This window comes from Notolabrus celidotus, chromosome 12 (genome assembly GCF_009762535.1).
Source record: "Notolabrus celidotus isolate fNotCel1 chromosome 12, fNotCel1.pri, whole genome shotgun sequence".
NCBI lineage: Eukaryota > Metazoa > Chordata > Actinopteri > Labriformes > Labridae > Notolabrus > Notolabrus celidotus.
The window spans coordinates 30,544,389-30,562,787 of record NC_048283.1 but is presented as its reverse complement, the minus strand read 5'-3'; the positions used below and the strand labels follow the sequence as shown (position 1 = coordinate 30,562,787).

The 18,399-nt window shown below is 38.6% G+C and overlaps 1 protein-coding gene across 4 annotated transcripts in view; it reads left to right on the top strand.

Moving 5' to 3' along the window:
• oxr1a (oxidation resistance 1a) overlaps positions 1-18,399 on the top strand; it is a 76,729-nt gene that overhangs the window by 36,944 nt on the left and 21,386 nt on the right. For 3 of the 4 annotated variants that reach the window (XM_034697904.1, XM_034697901.1, XM_034697902.1), the window contains exons 3-5: positions 8,367-8,474; positions 11,071-11,184; positions 17,774-17,926. In XM_034697904.1, the coding sequence (XP_034553795.1) occupies positions 8,367-8,474; positions 11,071-11,184; positions 17,774-17,926 (375 nt within the window). The remainder of the gene's footprint in view (positions 1-8,366; positions 8,475-11,070; positions 11,185-17,773; positions 17,927-18,399) is intronic. The other variant, XM_034697903.1, reaches the window with a different exon arrangement.

The window sequence follows — 18,399 nt, the reverse complement described above, 5'->3', positions numbered from 1 at the left end:
TGCCACCTATATTTTAAGGGTTGCGGGCTGAAAAGTTTGGGAACCCCTGCTCTATAGCAGGGGTTCCCAAACTGTTCAGCCCGCGACCCACAAAATATAGGTGCCAGAGACTTGCGACCCCCACTGTTTTTGTGCTGTAAACTTGTTTACAGCACAAAAACATTTATTGTCTGAATAGATCATTTCTCTATTGGCACACACTGTACGTGATGAATTATTTTATAACTCAGTAGTTCACATAGCAGACATTAAAGCTAGGGTTGGTAGTCACTGAAAACTAGCGTGAATTTGAATGTGAAAACTGAGGAGTTCTTATGTGACGCTAATAGAAAATAAGCCATTGAAATATTCCCTGTTATACTTGAAGTTATTAACATTTTATAATAATAATAATTGATCAGATTTGTATAGCACTTTTCATGGTACTCAAAGTCAGTGTTACTTTTATGTAGCTCACATCAGCTTAGCACCAGAGCTGCTAGCAGGATCAATTCAGATTATACCATTTGCTTTGTTGTTAGATGAGACTGACCAGAAGTTTGTCATTATTACAATTTTGATGAAACAACTTCTTTGTCATCATTAGATTAGTTCCTCTTTTGAATTTAATGATTAGAGTTCAGTCAGACAACTCACGTTTTAACATTTTGAAAGGTTAATTGCAGCAACAAAACATTGTTTGTATTTGGCTTCTAGACACACTGACCACATCACTCCTCCCAGTTTAAATTTGTATACAGACATTTTAAGAATGATGACATAATATCTCCCTACTGGGACACTCCAATGAGGAAGTCTGCAGGTGGATGCTGGGTAGGTGGCAGATGGTGAGCACAGCACTGGTGCTGGGCAGCAGTGGCAATGACAAAGCAGGGAGAGAGACTGCGAATCTGTCCGCCCAAGTGGACTGCCAAATTGGGACCCTTGTGAGAATGACTCATGTCAAGTGTTAAATCACTGCAGCTTGAGCTTCCTGCCTGAACTAGCTCGCAGACGTCCCTCCATGTATGGGAACATGAAAGGAGAGTTGTTTTTTAATAGTCTAATGTGTTTGTCCATGATTTGTCTCTCCATCTATCAGTTTGGAGCAGTTTGATTCTGCTCAAGGTGTCTGTCAGTTAAACAGAAGTTTTTCCTCGTTGCCAAATGTTGCCAAAAGCTTGGTCATGGTGGTCCTGGGTTTGGTCTATCTCTGTGAATAGCATCATAAAGAGCATGGTCTAGACCTGCCAACAAAAACCCTACGATCTGAAACATGATTGGGAAAACAAAACCTACTTGGGGAAAGAAAAGTAAGGAGATAAACAGACCAAACACTTCTCCCTGCGTGCTGCTCAGTGTGGATCAGAGAGAGATACTCAACCCGCTGTTCCACTCTAAATCCCCTCCCCTTACCTGAACGCTAATAGTACTCAAGGGTGCAGCCAGCAGAGGGAGGAAGGAGACCAGAAGGACAAAGAGGGAGAGAGAGAGAGATGAGCTGCACATAACGTGTACATACATACAAATCAATGCAGAATAAGGTCATGTCTAAAAGGTTAAAGCAGTTTTGTTAGTGGTCAAACATATTTGAAGATTGCCATCTTGTAAAAAACCCAGTGCACCAATAAATTCCCCAAATGCAGCATTAGTGCCATCTATTGGAAAATGCTAGGCCTCTCATACACTTGTAGTTTTGTTACACACACAGCATAAAGCTATAACTGTCTGGTCCAAAGTTATTTGATATTATTCATAAACATTTCCACCTGAAAAATGAAATGTTTAAGTTTGAAAAGTTAGTTTAAAGATTGGAAAAGGTCTGTTGTATTTTGAGCTTTCTATTACGTTCTATATTATTTTGATCTTTACTAGTTTTCAACTTTCTGTAAACCGTGTCCTCATCTGCAATGAGAATGCTCAGAGTATGGTAGCTGATACAGTTCTAGCATTGGCCTTGCCAAACTTAATATTAGCATCATTTGTAAACCACCCAAAGAATTATTTTCTAATTCACAGGAGCATGATTGTCTGTTAAGTCATTTGCTAAACTGGTTTAAAACCAGTGCACCGACATAATAAAAGCCAGCTAGAGTACTTGACTAGAAACTAGTATGTTTTGTACAAAGTGTCAAACATTCTTCTAATTTGAAATGGCTCTCTGTAAACAAAAGAAACCTACTTTTTTATTTGTTAGTCCTTTTTAAATACAATGTGGTAATAGAATCAAGTTTCCCTTTTTAGATTGTCTCATTAAAATAATATCCTAGTGGTATTTACACCTCCAAAATAAAGCTGAGCCTTACATCTACAGTATAAGTCCTTAGTTCTTAGTAGAAACTTTGATACAGCTACAACAGCTGTATTGTGTTGTGTTATAAATGTACCCCTGATTAACAAGTGTAAGTCTGGTAGTGGTGATTTGGATTTTTTTAAAATCACACCCACATTCAATTTTGCCAGACACATGGATATTGAGAACTGGTGTTTTTTGGTAATGGTACATGATAGTAGGTACCAAACATACAGTGAAGCTCAAGAACAAACAGGGCTCCTATGGGTGTTTGATAGTTATGCTGCCAATCTTAGCGCTCCACTAATCACTCAGGTACAGCTGTAGCCATGCATTATTGGTTCTAACAGAACAGTTTTGTTAAGAAGTTGCAACTGGCTTTACCCTGTAAAGTACTCGCTTCTGCTTTGAATCAGTACAAGTATGAGAAGCATGCTTGTTTGTTTGAGTCAGCCTTGCCCCTTTGTGTGTGAATGTGTGGAGGCGGGGAACACTCACCTGAGAGGAGCCTCCAGAGTTTGAGATGTAAACAGAATAATTAAAGAGAGGAGCTGAGTTGTGCTGCACACAGAGGGTTGTTGTCATTACGGGTATTTCAGAAACACAGGAAAACACCTCTCACAATATGTAAGCATGGTGAGAAAGTTTTCCAAATAAATCAGAAGTTATGAACAAATCAATGCATTAAGCTTAACTTTACATATCCTATTACATCTGTCTGGGTAAAGTGGTAAGGGGTCGAATATTATCAGAATTATTTTCCTGTTCTTTCCATCTCTTGCAGAATACCAACCAAGCATTTTTAGCATATACCCAAATACTAAGTGATAACACAGATACCTTGTTTGATCACAAGCCAACCTATCCACTTCAAACTAAACATTATCTCTGCTTAGTTTGTTGTTGTTCAAGTGTACAGATGTACAAAGGGAGCAGTGAGTCACTGAGACTGTATCCAACCAATGTGACTGACCTTGAATCACATTAGCTTGTTTACCAAAAGGGTAGGCTTTGCAAACCAAGGGTAGGCTGTGTTTCGCACTTCTTACATTCCAGCAGCATAAGGAAATGTGCAAGAAATAATCCCAGATGGTTAATATTCTTCAACAATTACTTTGTCAGCTCCTGCAAATGTGTTAAAGCAAATCTGATATTTAATCACTTAATGTTACAACAATATTCTTCAACAAATGGAGAAATATAGAATTGAAATGCTCTTGATCTAAATACAATCCAAGGCTCTAATGCATCAGAGTTTTTTGCATGGTTTTTGCCAATTTGAATGTCGTGTTTCTACTTTTTCAGGAAAAGTACCACCAACTTTCAACAGAGGAAATGTCCTCTGGCTTGGTCCCTATCTCTTAAGCTCTCCTCAATCCAATCCACAGAAGATGCTAAAGTTAACAGGCTTAATACCATACTTTGAAAATGTTCTGCTGATGAGTGTTTGATGTTTTTGCCTGTCAGAGGCACACTTGCTAGGGATCCCGAGGGCTGTTGTTCCTGCAAAATGAAGTACACTTTGCCCATTTAAAATATTTGAATTCTGAAAAGATCCCAGCTTTGTCTCTAACTTAAACAAACACTTCTTTGACTTCTGTTTATTATCTATTAATATTTTTAAGAATTGTCATGATTTGGTATCTGGCATCAATTTCTGCAACAACAAAAAAAAAAAACATCCTTCACAAAGACTCAGTTTCTAGCTGAAACGTTCTGTTTGTTGGAGTTTAAGTTTGGCATGTGTGGTATTTACTGGAAAAATATTATATCATGTTCATTATTCTGATCATGTCATGTGTCCCACATACACACTGATGTGTGTTAGTAATCTTCCAGCTCATCTGTCTTGGTTCCCCCTACTCAGCTAGCTCTTTGTAATTCTGCTGTCTCCTGTCTGACTGTAAATCATTCCTGGAGGCGATTTGTTATGTCAAGAAGCTGTCATTCCTTGTAGTTTATGTGAAGCTTGGAAAGCTGCATATAAATTTGAACAAAGACAAGACTAAGAACCACAGCAGTATTGTCCCATGTCACCATTATACATTTCTGATAGTAAATAGCTTTGATGGCCTTTCTGTGTAAAACTGCAATGTGCTGAGTAAAGGGTTCAGAAAGCACATTATTCTGCATGACAATTCAAACCTCCCCCAGTACCATGGAACCCATTGGCTATAGCCTGACAATGTTACAGTCGATTTATACATACTAACAGAGGTCACTGTTGTGCTGGAAAAAACACACAACAGTTCTAACTATTTAACTTGTATCTTTTTTTACAAGCTGTCAAGTGTGTGCCTTTCAGCCCCAACTATTCACATCACACTCCTCCATATCCTTGACCAGATTGTGTAGACAGACTCTAAGAACAACATGCACCCTCTCCTTTGCAAGGTTCCACTGCCTGTGCATAGTCTCAAAGGCTACACAGATTGCTAATGTCTTAAGTCAGAAGTCCGTATCTCTGTGGTGAGACTTGTCACTTATGTTGTTGTTGATCAGGGTGTGGATGTTTGTGGAAACCACATCAAACAGGGCAGGCAGGGATTAGATTGCGGCAATTCAGGAGAATATCCTGGGGTTCTTGGGCTTCCAGTATTGAGCAAGGTTGATCATCAAGTGCTATAAATTCATGCAATAAATTCAATGATTATGTCATCATAGGCTTGACTTAGACTGTCTCTGGCAAACCTTCTGCAGTTTTCAAAAAACTCTTGTATAGGCTTGCCTTTTTCTTAGTGCTTATGCTAGCTGTGGCTACTGCTGCTTCGCATTCCTTCTCATCTTTGTGACGATGATGAGTTTTCAGGTGACGTTCAGTGTGTTAAAACTTAAAAACTTTTTTTCCTCCTCTGGGAATCCTTGTCACTGTAATATCCTCATCAGAAGCAGTTTAAAACTTCCACACTGGAGATGCCATGTTTACTCTGTTGTCAGCTTGTTGGCTGCGCCTGTTTTACTGCTCTGTAGTCAATGGATGACCACATACTGATACCTACAGGGTCCGAATGTAGGCTTATTAACAGGTACACTAATGCCGTTCTTATCAAAATCATTTTATTTTAAATGTGCATTAGCCATCTAATGAACTTAAAGTATATTTATTGAGGCATAGTAATAAGACAAGACTCTTTATTGTTACCGCAACAGGGACATATGCATTGATACAGTCGAAAGGAAGAAAATACATTTAATGAAAAAAATGATCTGAGCATGCAACATTATTTATAAGATTACTCAATTAATTGCCAGAATGATTGATAGAATATTTGATTACAAAAATATTCTATTGCTGCAGCTCTAATCTGGTTCTACTATGGGTATTGACTGAGCAACATAATGTAAGACCTTTGGCAGATTGGTCATCGTGATTGATTCAGTGCATCAGCTTCTACTTAAATATGATATCAAATTCTATCTTTGAATATCTGCTGTATTTTTTTGTACAGAGGTCTATGATTCATTTCTGCTCGTCTTGATAGAGATATTTTAAAAGATTTTCTCGCAGAGATCTTTGGGAAGGCTTCAACTCAGCCTCTTTTTTAGCACTTAACTTATGAACTATGTTTATTTAACGTTGTCATCAACACTGGCAGGGGTTATGTTGGGTTTCCTAATTAAACAAGTACATTGTCAGAAAGTAGAGACAATTTCTGTTCTTCTGCCATTGTTATTCCTTCAATTGTGTTATTTTGCCTTTATTCTTTGAGCTAGAGGCTCAGTAAAAAAAAGATGCAAAAAGAAGAGGGCATAGTGGGTATCCTTGTCTGGTTGATCATTCAAGTATAAAAGAAACGCCTTTTCCTACAGTCATTCTATTTATCTTTTTATTGTTTTGATTATAATCTCGTTAGAGTCTAAAATGTTCCATTACTTTGAATAGAAAGGCCTCTCTCACAGAATCAAACTTTTTCTGCATCTAGACTCATTATCAGGTCCTGAATTTTGTTCTGATCACATTGATCCTCCCCCTAAGGAGAGAGGTAGGAGATTCCAGCGCTCGATGTCCTGTTTGAGACAGGACATCGAGCTGTCCTGTCCACTTCTAGAGTAAACTGTATTTTTTTACTTGCTTTTGTATTTTATAAGCAGGGAGCCTAGCACGTCTATTACACTCATGTCATAGTAATTTTGTTTAATATATATGAACTGTTTTTTTAAATTCTTGTGCATATATCTCACTGATCCCATGATTTAATTTGCATGATTCCATTATTTTTGAAGAGTAAAAATATAACTAATATTATAAGAACAAAAGTGAGCCTGCCTTTATTGTTGGAACATTTAGGCTCTCAAAACTGAACTGTTAACTGTGAAAATGATTTTTCTTTTTCTCATTCATTAAACATCGCTCTTTATTTTAATGATAAATTAAAGAAAAATGTAACAAAAACATATTAGAGTATTAAACAATATCAATATACATAATGCATTTGTCATACCCAAACACTGATGACCTTTCCTGTTATCGCCAAAGTCAAAAGTTTCTGAACTCCAATATAACAAAAATATATTTTGATTAAATATTTGAAACCATGATTTGTTTACCTCTGTATAGATGTGAACTTGGACTCAACTGTATTTTATACCTGAGTGTATCGAGACATTACAGCTGCTAGCAAGTCTATCAGAATATTAACCTTATGCGGTTCAACCAAAAGCTGTCTCAGTATTGTAAATGTTTCAGAGAAAGATCTCAAGCAAGCTCTTTGAAAGTACATTACAGAATATATACTGAGGAAGGGAAAGTATTAAGAAGTCCAGCCAAAATGAAGTGACTGGTGCTGCTCCTGGGACAGACCATAAAGGATGTCAGTCTGGGTCAACTGGGGTCAGTTGGTTTCAAAGATGAAATCGAAAGACATTTTCTCTGTAATTTTATTTGACTTAAGTTAGTTTTATAGCCTCATTTTTATTTGTTATTTTAGTTGACAGAAATGTGTACATATGTACATACATATATTTAAGAAAAATGAAGGTACATTTTGGGGCATTGGACAGCTGAAGAGAGACAGGAAATGTGGGGAGTAGAGAGTGGGAGAAGGCATGCAGCAAATGGCTGGGGCCGGGAGTCAAACCTGCAGCCTCTGCCACGAAGACCACAGCCTCCGTATAAGGGCTGTGCACTTAAACCGCTAGGCCAACGGAGCCCCAGCATGTATTTGGTTTTCATTAATGATTATAACCTTAGTGGGAACGTGATTTGTCAAAACTGATGGATGCTTTACATTGCAACCTCTGCTATCAAGATATGAATGTGGTGTGAATGGGTGAATGTGGCATGACATGTGAAAGCACTTTGAGTTCTAGAGAAGGTGCCATATAAAAAGGCTCTTTTATATCTTTGTTTAGAATACTTCAGTTTAATTTCCAGTGAGTGTTCAGATCTAGTTCCTGGGGCCAGAATCCCAGGTTGAGGAGGCTCCAACTCAATTAGGAGCAGTAAAATTTTACCCATCACATTTTTGCACCACACACATTTGGACAAATAATTGATTGTGACAAGTCTCCAATCTTGCTTGGCCACTGGTCTGTATCTTCAGTGCTTCGTTTCTCTCGTCAACTCCTACAGCTTGTCCCTTCTGACAAGCATCGCCATCTTTTTTCCACTGTCTTTGTTTACCACTTGTTGCCATGGGAGAGTTTTTCTTAATGCTCTCCTCCATTGTCGAGTCAGCCAGGTCCCTATGAATTTCCATATTGATCCCATGTATCTTCAGTTTATATGTTGCCTACATCTTTGTAGGTCTGTGTCACAGTAGTCCAGTGAATGTGTTTTCTTGTGATGAGGGGTTTGGAAGTGTATTCCCTTTTCTTTAAAGGCTTTGTTGATCCCCTTGTTGGTTCAGCGTTTAAGCATCACCTCACTCGTATAGTCTTGTCATAAAAGGTCAGCTTGTCAACAACATAAATGATCTTATTCCAAGCTGATTTTAGTCCGCTCTTAACTGGATAACTGCACAGCTCTGTTTTCAATGTTAAGTTCTCTCTGTCTCTCATCATGTGTCACACCTTAAAGTCTGTCTTATACAGCTCTATGAAATAGTCCTGGGAATGATTTTGTGTTTACCTCTTTTCTTTTTCTTTAATCCAGGTTGAATCGCGGGACACATTGAACAGCATTGCCCTGAAGTTTGACACCACACCCAACGAACTGGTTCAGCTAAACAAGCTTTTCTCCAGAGCAGTGGTGCCGGGCCAGGTACGAACCACTATGCACGCCTCTCTTTTTCATATTCCCTGTTTTCTCAAAGAAGACATGAAGTTAAAAGAATTTATTGGAGCATCTCACATGATATATGTTGTTTATTCTACTTCTGATGTCCAACATCATGATCCATCCCTTAACCCTCCTGTTATGTTTCAGGTATTTTAAAGTTCAAAAATCCCCCCCCAAAAAAATGTCAATAGTATTATTTCACTATGAAACTTCTTCTGTTTGGCTTAATGAGCGTAAACAACATATAAATGAAAATGGCTCATTTCAGATATTTGCATTGCACATCTGTGAGAATTAAAGAACACCATTGCACTAAATATTGATTAAAATGGTTAGTAATGGAGTTAATAATGAGATAAAAAAAAATTATAGGTTCTTTTTTTGGGTTAGGACACTTTTGGATCAATAAATATGCCCGGGTCAAGTTGACCCAGGAACATTATTGCTGTCCCTAAGAAACAAACATAACATGAGGGTTAAATATGCCCGGGTCAAGTAAACCCAGGAACATTATTGCTGTCCCTAAGAAACAAACATATCAGAAGTGTTAAATATGCCCTGGGTCAAGTAAACCCAGGAACATTATTGCTGTCCCTAAGAAACAAACATAACAGGAGGGTTAAATATGCCCCGGGTCAAGTAAACCCAGGAACATTATTGCTGTCCCTAAGAAACAAACATAACACGAGGGTTAAATATGCCCCGGGTCAATTTAACCCAGGAACATTATTGCTGTCCCTAAGAAACAAACATAACACGAGGGTTAAATATGCCCCAGGTCAAGTAAACCCAGGAACATCATTGCTGTCCCTAAGAAACAAACATAACACAAGGGTTAACATCCCTACAATCCATAAGCCAGTGTATTGGCCTGCTTTAACAATGCCCCTTGTCCCTTTGCAATGCAAGTCAATTGCAAAATATCTTTTTTTTTTTTACCATTTAGTGATATGTGCAATCTCTTCATTCTCCCATGGCATTTTAGTTCTGTACTAACTTACCATTAGCCTGCTCAGCACAATGTCCCGTCCACTGTCATTTATGTTTCTTCCCCAAACTCTAAAATTATTTGTAATATTTTGTGAGTATTTTTTTATATTTAAAGGAAATCTGGAAGAATGGAAATGGACCCACACAATTTCTACCATGTTTTCCATTTGTTTATATATCTGCACCCATGGGTGTAACAGAAGTTCAACCACAAGATAACAGCTGCTGTGGTGTTCAACTATGAAGTTTTTAATTGATTAATAATCTGTCTCCTAACATATTCTACAACCTTGATCTAGAATTGTGTTCCAAGTTTTAGTTTTTTCTAAATGAACCTCAGTCTGACACAAATAGCAATAGTATGACCCTAAGGATGAAGTTATTGTGAAGCAGACCTTCCCTTTTTTATATCCAAAAAGTCAAGGTTACTGTTGCTATTCCCGTATTTGATATTTCAAATCATGAAAGGCTTGAATTTCAAGACCTTCCAGTGTCTGACTGTGAAGGAATTATCAAGTTTCAAAAGGATATATTTAACACTTTGTGATGTATCCTTTTACATTATCCTGGCTATTGCACGGCCACTTAAATCGACAGTTTACACCACATATTGATTTTTAAATGGTCCCATTGGTTTAAAAAGTGCTTATGTTTCTTCTGTTCCACTCACACTTTGAGCTGAAACCGTTAACTCTGTAGCCTGCTTAAAATGAGCCAACTTAGCTGTTATCAAAATTAAACTTGACATTTCTTATAATAAACAAAGCTAGCTACTTTACTCACATTACACGGAACGTTTCCAATGATGGTTAAGTAACACGTGTTTAATAGGCACGCATAATTTAGCACAGCACTTACCACTGTCAGTCTGTGAAATTTTCCTCCCAATGTATCATCCCTTAAACACCACTTTATCCCATATAATGTATTTTTAACTGTTTACTTCTTGCACCATCATTTAGTAGATTTTTTTGTCTTAGCCCTCTGTTTTTGTGTCTTTGATCTCTCCTGCCTTTCCTCTGCTGTTTTTTGTTTCATTTCTTGGCTTCTCCACCGTAAACAACACCAAATTAATCAGACTTCTAATTTATATAGTTAGTTTGCAGAGTCTGTGATGAGAGCTGCATCCCTTGTAATGGTGGGTTCAGCAGCAATGGTATGCTCTTGAGAATAACAGACCATTTCTGTGTGGTAGTGACTAACCAGGATCAAGAATTTAACACTGCAGTGGAATAATCCATGCTAACCTTCATTTGGCTGTAGTATAGAGTGGCTAAAACATTGAATGGTTCAAATAATTTTGTCTTGTTATAAATCTGGTCATCTGGGCCCATACATATCATCCCAAAAGATCAGCTAGCTAGTCACCATCTTCATCACTAAAACAGATCACACAACAGGCACTCACCATAACTGTAGATAGCAGCCCATCAGTAGAGAACTACAGCAGAAACAGCAATTTAATTAATACAATGAATTAATAGAAGTCAGTCTTTGATTTTTTCCTGTGTGTTATAATGTTTGGTGTTTGATGTGCGTTTGCACAATACACTGCCTTTATAAGTTCAATCCTGGATTGTGTTTTCAGGTTCTATATGTTCCTGATCCCGAGTACATCTCCAGTGTCGGAAGCTCTCCCTCACTCAGTCCCATCAGCCCCTTGTCTCCCACCTCCTCAGATGCAGATTTAGAGAAGGTGACGGTATGTTGAACACACTCTCATACACTCAAAATGTGCATCTATATTCACCTTATTTTGTAACTCTATGTTTTGATAGAATCTAAACCGTTCTGGATTTGCTAGAAATATTAAGAAATAATTTTGATACCGAAGTATTTAACTCATTTACACACAATATGTATAAAGTTTTGTTTAAGTGGTCACATATTCAATTAGTTTGGGTACATATTAACACTGTGCAAGTTAAATCATGTGAATAAAAACATATGTAATTTCTCTCCATTTAAATTGTGGTGGGGTTTATTCCAGTTCTATATGAAGCTGAGTATTTTCAAACATAGCTGGAGGTAAGAAGAGAAACTGTGTGTGAGGCTGCTTTAGGACTGATCCATTTAGCCCCATACACTCTATCTTTGCAGCTTTAATATCAGCCATGTAAGCTATCTCCTTCTACTGTGTATGAAGCCAATCACTGCGCCTGCAATTTTCAATTGTTTGCTTGTCTCCATGGAAACATGTCTTGTTTCTGCAAGTTTTCAGAGAACATGGATAATGCCGTATTCGTTGCCATCACTGTCACTGCTGCTGCACTTTAGCTTGAACACCCTTTCATTTTCTCTCACCCCTATTGTTAATTCTTCCCTGGTTGTCGAAAGAAAGGCCCCTGTTAATTTTGTAGATATCTATTTAGGCCATGCCTGTGAGACAGAGGCTTATGAGCTGCAGCTCTGCAGAGTGAAGATCCAACAGAGGCTGCGACTGCAGAGGATTTGAGCTCTATAAGTGATGCTGTATCTGATGTCAAGCAACTAGTGTATGGAGCTGACAGCTCTCCCAACATGCAGTCAGACAGCAATAACTCCAGGCAGAAGGAGGGAACATTACCTCATCTCATGTATTTATTTTCTTCAGGATCCCTTGCATCTTTACATTAGAAGCCTATCGATGTGCTTGGCACATTCTTTAAAACAATGATTATAATCATAGCTAATTTAAGCGGGATGAAGAACAGTGGTCTGAAGAGCAGTGGTCTGAAGAACAGTGGTCTGAAGAGCAGTGGTCTGAAGAGCAGTGGTCTGAAGAGCAGTGGTCTGAAGAGCAGTGGTCGGAAGAGCAGTGGTCTGAAGACACTCCTCTGTCTGCTCTGGGCTTCATTTTATCTTTTAATCTTGACGAGCACCAGATGTTTAAAAGGACAATAAAATGTTTTGGTTTTATAAACACCATTGACACATTTGTATGTGTCATTATAGTGATGTGTATTCAAACATTGTCTCATACAAGTCTTTATACCATGCATGAGTCGCAACTCATTTTTTTTTAATATTGTTGAAAATGTTTTTTTTTAGCAATTTAATTTTAAAGGGGACACCTTCAAATATTCTATGTTTATTGCATATCAATTGAAATATTCCAATCATTTTCTTGTTTTTATTTTGATGTGTTCGCATATAGCTCATGAAAATCAGAAATCCACATCAATAAAAAAAAGGATTCAAAATACAGAAATGTCCAACTTCTTTAAAGTTTGTTCATTTAGACACTTAGTACTTGATTGTGGCTCCTTCACCACAAATGTCTTCTTCATTGTGTCGTTTTATAGACGTGACCAGCATGTGGCTGTGGTGTTATTGAAGATTGAAGCTATTGAAGCTTGCTTTGATAGTGGCTTCCAGCATGTCTGTATTTTTTGTCAGCATTTTCTTCCTCTTGATGAATACCCTACAGTTTCTGTATGGGGTCAGGTCAGACCAGTTGGCCAGCCAATCAAGCACCGTAATATGCTCAGTAAACCTTTTGGTGGGAGTTTAGGCGCTGTGGGCAGGTGCTAAGTCCTGCTGTAAAAGGAAATCAACATCTCCTTAATGTTTCTCATCTGATGGAAGCATAAAGATCTTTAAACTCTGCTGTTAGGCGACTGTCTTTAATTTGGTCTTGATAAAACACAGTGGACCAACACCAGCAGATGACATGGCAGCCCAAATCGTCATAGACCGTGTCAACTTTTCGTGACAATCCTCTTAAGGCTGTTGTCATCCTTGTTGCTTTTGCACCTTTTCCTACCACGCTCCCTTCTAGCCAAATTTTCCATTTATATCCAGCACTCTGCAAACAGCCAACCTTTTCATCAATGACCTACTTTGACTAACCCTCCATGTGGAGCTCCTTTATTCTGTTTAAATAGTGATTTACTTAATCTCCAAATGAAATATTCTAAATTATATATCTGTTTTTTCAAATTCATGCTAGTTTTCCGTGACTACCAACCCTAGCTTTAAGTAACTGATGGTAAATGTTGATCATTGCTTCATGATATTGTAATTTCTTGAGATGCACCTGCATTAAGGCACCTGTTTAATTTCACACGTCCTGTGCTTTAGTTAGCATGGTAAATGTTCTTCACAATTAATCCCCTTTGTTCTGTGATTCTTTCATAAAACTAAAGGCCAAATAAGGCAGCTCTGAGGAATCTTCCAGCCCTGTGATATTGGCTGCAAAAACAAACACATTCTGTAGGCACAGATCTTGGCTTAGCTATTGTAGTGTGCGTGTGTGCGTGTGTGCGTGTGTGCGTGTGTGCGTGTGTGCGTGTGTGCGTGCGTGCGTGCGTGCGTGCGTGCGTCTGTCTGTCTGTCTGTCTGTCTGTCTGTCTGTCTGTCTGTGCGCATGAGCGTGTCCGTGTCCGTGTCCGTGTCCGTGTGCATGTCTGTGCGCGTGAGCGTGTCCGTGTGCATGTCTGTGCGCGTGAGTGTGTCCGTGTGCATGTGAGCGTGAGCCATCATGGGTAGCACAGGCTCGATGGCTGGCTGACTTTCTGGCTGACAGTCTTGCTTTGGTATTTTTTGGTAGCTACTGCCTTGCTGGCACACTTGCTCTCTGGTCAACTGTTTGGATAGTTATTCCTTAAGGAATCAGAACCAGTTGACCTGATCAATAGCTGTTTTGTTTTTTAACTTCAATCAATAACTTTATTTATACAGCGCCAAATCACAACAAATGTTATCTCAAGATGCTTTACAAACATAGCAGGTCTAGACCATACTCTATGTTATATAATTAACAAAGTCCCAACATCAAGGCAGGATAAGATCCAGTACCATCTTACAGACAAGACTCTGTCTTATCTCATCATAATCCACAGAGCACTTTGCAGCAAGTTAAAGCAGCAAGGAACAACTTCATTTTAACAGGCAGCAAAACCAGACTCATGTTAGACACACATCTGCCTCGACCGAGTTGGGATCAGGAAGAGGCATGAAAGTGGCGAGACGGATAGTAGTAGTTATAGCACATCTGGCAAGTCCACAGCAGCAGACTGCCTATGGCAGTGATTCAGAGGAATCTACAAGACTAGGGAGCTCAGGGACTCCAGAAAGGTCAAAGGTTAGTAACTTTAATGGGACAGGGAGAGTTAAAGTAAGTGACAGGCAGACAGAGGAGAGAGGAAAGAAAGGAACCCAGTGTGTCATTTCCCCCAGCAGTCTAAGCCTGTAGCAGCATAACTAAGAGCTGGTCCAAGCCTGAACTGAAATATAAGCTTCAAAGGAAAGTTGACTTTCAATATTTGGTCATAACAGTTCAGACTGTGCTTGAGTCTCAGGCTGTCACTGGATGAATTCCAACCAATGTGTGCGCCCTTTCTCAGAAACGACCATGGCCATGGTGGGGCTTTGGATGGTTTTTGAAACATGTCTGACTATTAAGGTCAAAGCTGTGATTGCATTTATATCTATAAACAAACACCATGATATGACCTGGAAAAAAGCAATGATTTCAATGAAAAAGCTTTTGAAATAAAACCTATATATTTTCTTCTTTTAACTGAGAGAAACACTGGTTAGATACTAAAGGACATTGATTTCGGTTATACCACCACAACTGACATCTACCGCTTCTGTCCTGATCCCATCCTCAGTGTCATGCCCCACTCACCGTTACATGTAACGTTGAGACGGTGAGCCAAGGGTATTTTTTTTAACCATCTTTCGCAATGAAAGATGAATAAATGGACAGATTGCCAACGCTTAACAATATGCCACCATTGATCAGTAAATGAAAGACCAACGTGTCTTACTATTTACTTGTCACTTTAATTGGTCTGTCCGCCATTGTTCTTCCCACACTACAGCAAAATGTACAAAAATAATCGCAACATTTATTAAGATTTCCAATAAATATAATAAATATTATTATTTTAAAAATATTTTATTGTTTTTGCAAGTCAGCATTCGGCATTATACCACAGAATTATTAATAGGCCACCTTGTATTGCCCTGTGAGCAACAGCTTAAAGCCCATGGATAGAAAGTATGAAGTCTTCCTTCACTTTAATGAGAACCAAGGGAAGTGAGAAGAAATTTCTTTTGCTGAAGACAAAACACTTTACCTCTGTTGTGCCAGATTCAATGACAGGGAATGGGAGTGTTAATTACTGTATGAACTTCACTGATAGATCACATCTTTGAGATCATCTACTCATAGAAACCAAAGTGCTCCGCACATTAGTAAAGACGTGTTTGAGGCAAGGGACAATGCATAGAGTGCAGGTTCTTATAGGGGATCGGAACCCCGACAGGCCTTGTATCTTTAAGGGTGTTTCTGGATTTTCAGCTCCTCCTATCAATTTTACATTTCTTTAAAGAGTGCTGTTTTGACTGTAACAGATTGGGCCTTCCCTCTCAGTCTTCCCAGGCTGCCAGCGTCTGCACTTCTTGTGTGGGTGTGGGTCAGTAGCTGCAGGCTGTTTGTCAACTATGCCAAGAGACAGACATGAGGAGGTGTGGGGGTGGGTGTCAGGAGGATACCAGACAGTTGTTATGGACTAGGACTCTCCTCCATAAGCTGCTCAATGCTCTTAACTTCACTTCCCAAGCTATTTTTAACGCTCTCAGTCAGAATAACAATAGGGATTTCTCCTACACCCATTTCTGTTTTCCTGTTCCCCTTTTCCCCCTCCAATTACTTTCATTGTCTCTGGCTCTCTTTTTATCATTGTATCTGATTTGTCAATGAAGGCTTTACACAGCCTTTCTTTTAGGACTGCTTCTATTGTCAGTCAGTCAGTCTCACTGACTGTGGTGTTGTTGAGTCATTCAGTTCTACTGTCAGCTCCTCCTAAATAATATCCCCAAAGTTAGACAGTTGCCCATGTACTCAGCTTTCAGACAGATTCCAGCAAGTCTTACCCTGTGGGTCAGTTATACATGTGTCAAATTCAACAAGTAGAAAAGCCTAGTTACATTGGTATAGATTTAAAAGCAGAAATGGTATTGCTTTTTGACTTTGATAATACCTTGAATAAATACCTTTAGTCTCATGTTAAGTCCCCTGACTATTGATGTAATTTTAGTTGACATCAAACCAAGCATTTAATATCAATGCATGCATTCATGATGCTGCAAAAACACATGATACACAGAGGAAAGTAGTTTTCTAGGGCTGTGCACAAGGCCCCCTTGTCTCAAGGGACTATCTGCACAAACAGAGATGTAAAATCTACTACAAAAAGAGAAAACCTCAAATACCTTAAAGATTACCACTCAAAGACACTTCACCAAGGAAAAAAGCCAAATGAAACTATTTCATACACTTCCATGAATTGAACTCTGGTTAAAATATGTACAATTACCACGCTTATTCCCAAAAATGTATGATATAGTATTTCAGCTGCCCAACAGTTTGGGGTCTCCTAATCCTATTTTTCGTTTCATCATGCGCAAAATGTTTTTGATGGGTCACAACCTGGGACTGCAGCAGGCCAGTTCAGCAACTGCACTCTTCTACTGCAGAGCCAAGCTGTTGTAGTGGGTGCAGAATGTGGTTTGGCATTGTCTTACTGAAATATGTAAGGTCTTCCATGAAAAAGGCATTGTCTGGATGGCAGCACATCAAGCAATGAGTAAAACTTGATGCATTGTTCAGCATTAATGGCACTTTTCCGGAGGTGTATGCTGCCCATGCCTTAGGCTAGGGCCAGTTCTAGCCAAGCCCATTAGAAAATGAGTGAGGTTCTATTTCATAATTGAATGCTAAGACAATTTACTTTATTACGATATATGCTGATATGTTGTAATCTTAATCTTCTGTGATAGATCATTTCCAGCCTTATTACCCACCACTACAAGACATTGAGGGCCCGATCTACTAAAGGAGATACATTCATTATACTTTTGTTTGGGTTTTTCTTTTGTACCTGATTTTCTGCTATGAGATACCATTTGAATATAGATAATCAATTTGGAGACACATGTGCATAAACTTAATGTAAAGAGGCACAAAGTTGATACACCCTTGTGTTATGAAGTGAGCCAAGCTATACTTCTTATCAGTGGTAGTCATCTGACTTTTTAATTTAGTGTTTGTTTTAATGTTATTTAGAGATTCAGACTAAATGTATCCAGATAGATATGTGTTTTTATGCACAGTGGTCAAGTTAAACTCAACTTTTTAAGATTGTCCTTTACACATCTGAATTCAACTTTGATACATTTGTGATTATTATGACAATATACAAACGAGTCTGGACTTGAGAACTGATGATTATCAATTATCAAGCTGTCAACTTAATTTTTTATATTTATTTCTACACCTCTACCCATCACACCTCCAGGACTCACAGACCCCAAACAAACCAGGAGGTTTTCACGCTCCAGTGTTCTCCTCCGTGAGCCATTCCAGAGTGGTGTCATCCACCTCAGAGGAGGAAGAGGCCCTAACAGAGAAGTTCCTCAAGATCAACTGCAAATACATCACTGAGGGCAAGGTAAGTTACTTCATGATTAATAATTTGTTGTTTTCTCATTGAACATAAAAAATAGGTATTTCAACCAGTAGTTACAATATCAGGTTGACCTAAACATGAAGTAAAAGCAATATTAAAGATATTGAAAAATGACAGAATGAAGACTTTAACAGTAATGCACAGGAAGCTTAAAAGTTGACAGCATTTATTATTAGTTTCTACCACAGGAAGCCCCACAGTTTTCACATGTTTATGTAGTTGTTAGATGCTTACAGTCTTTCCTGAGCTGTCATAAGCTGACATAAAAAAAGAGTGTAACCCTCAGTTCAAGTACTACTCCACCACCTTGTCCAGCAGCGTACAGTATGTGATAACTGGTTTAGATAAAGAGGAGGCATTCAATTGTTTAAAAAGAAGTTTGCTCCCTTAGAAAAGGACAGTGTGGGTCCAGTCTGCAGGTGGTTAAATTGGTGGGTATACTGGGGGTGAAGGGG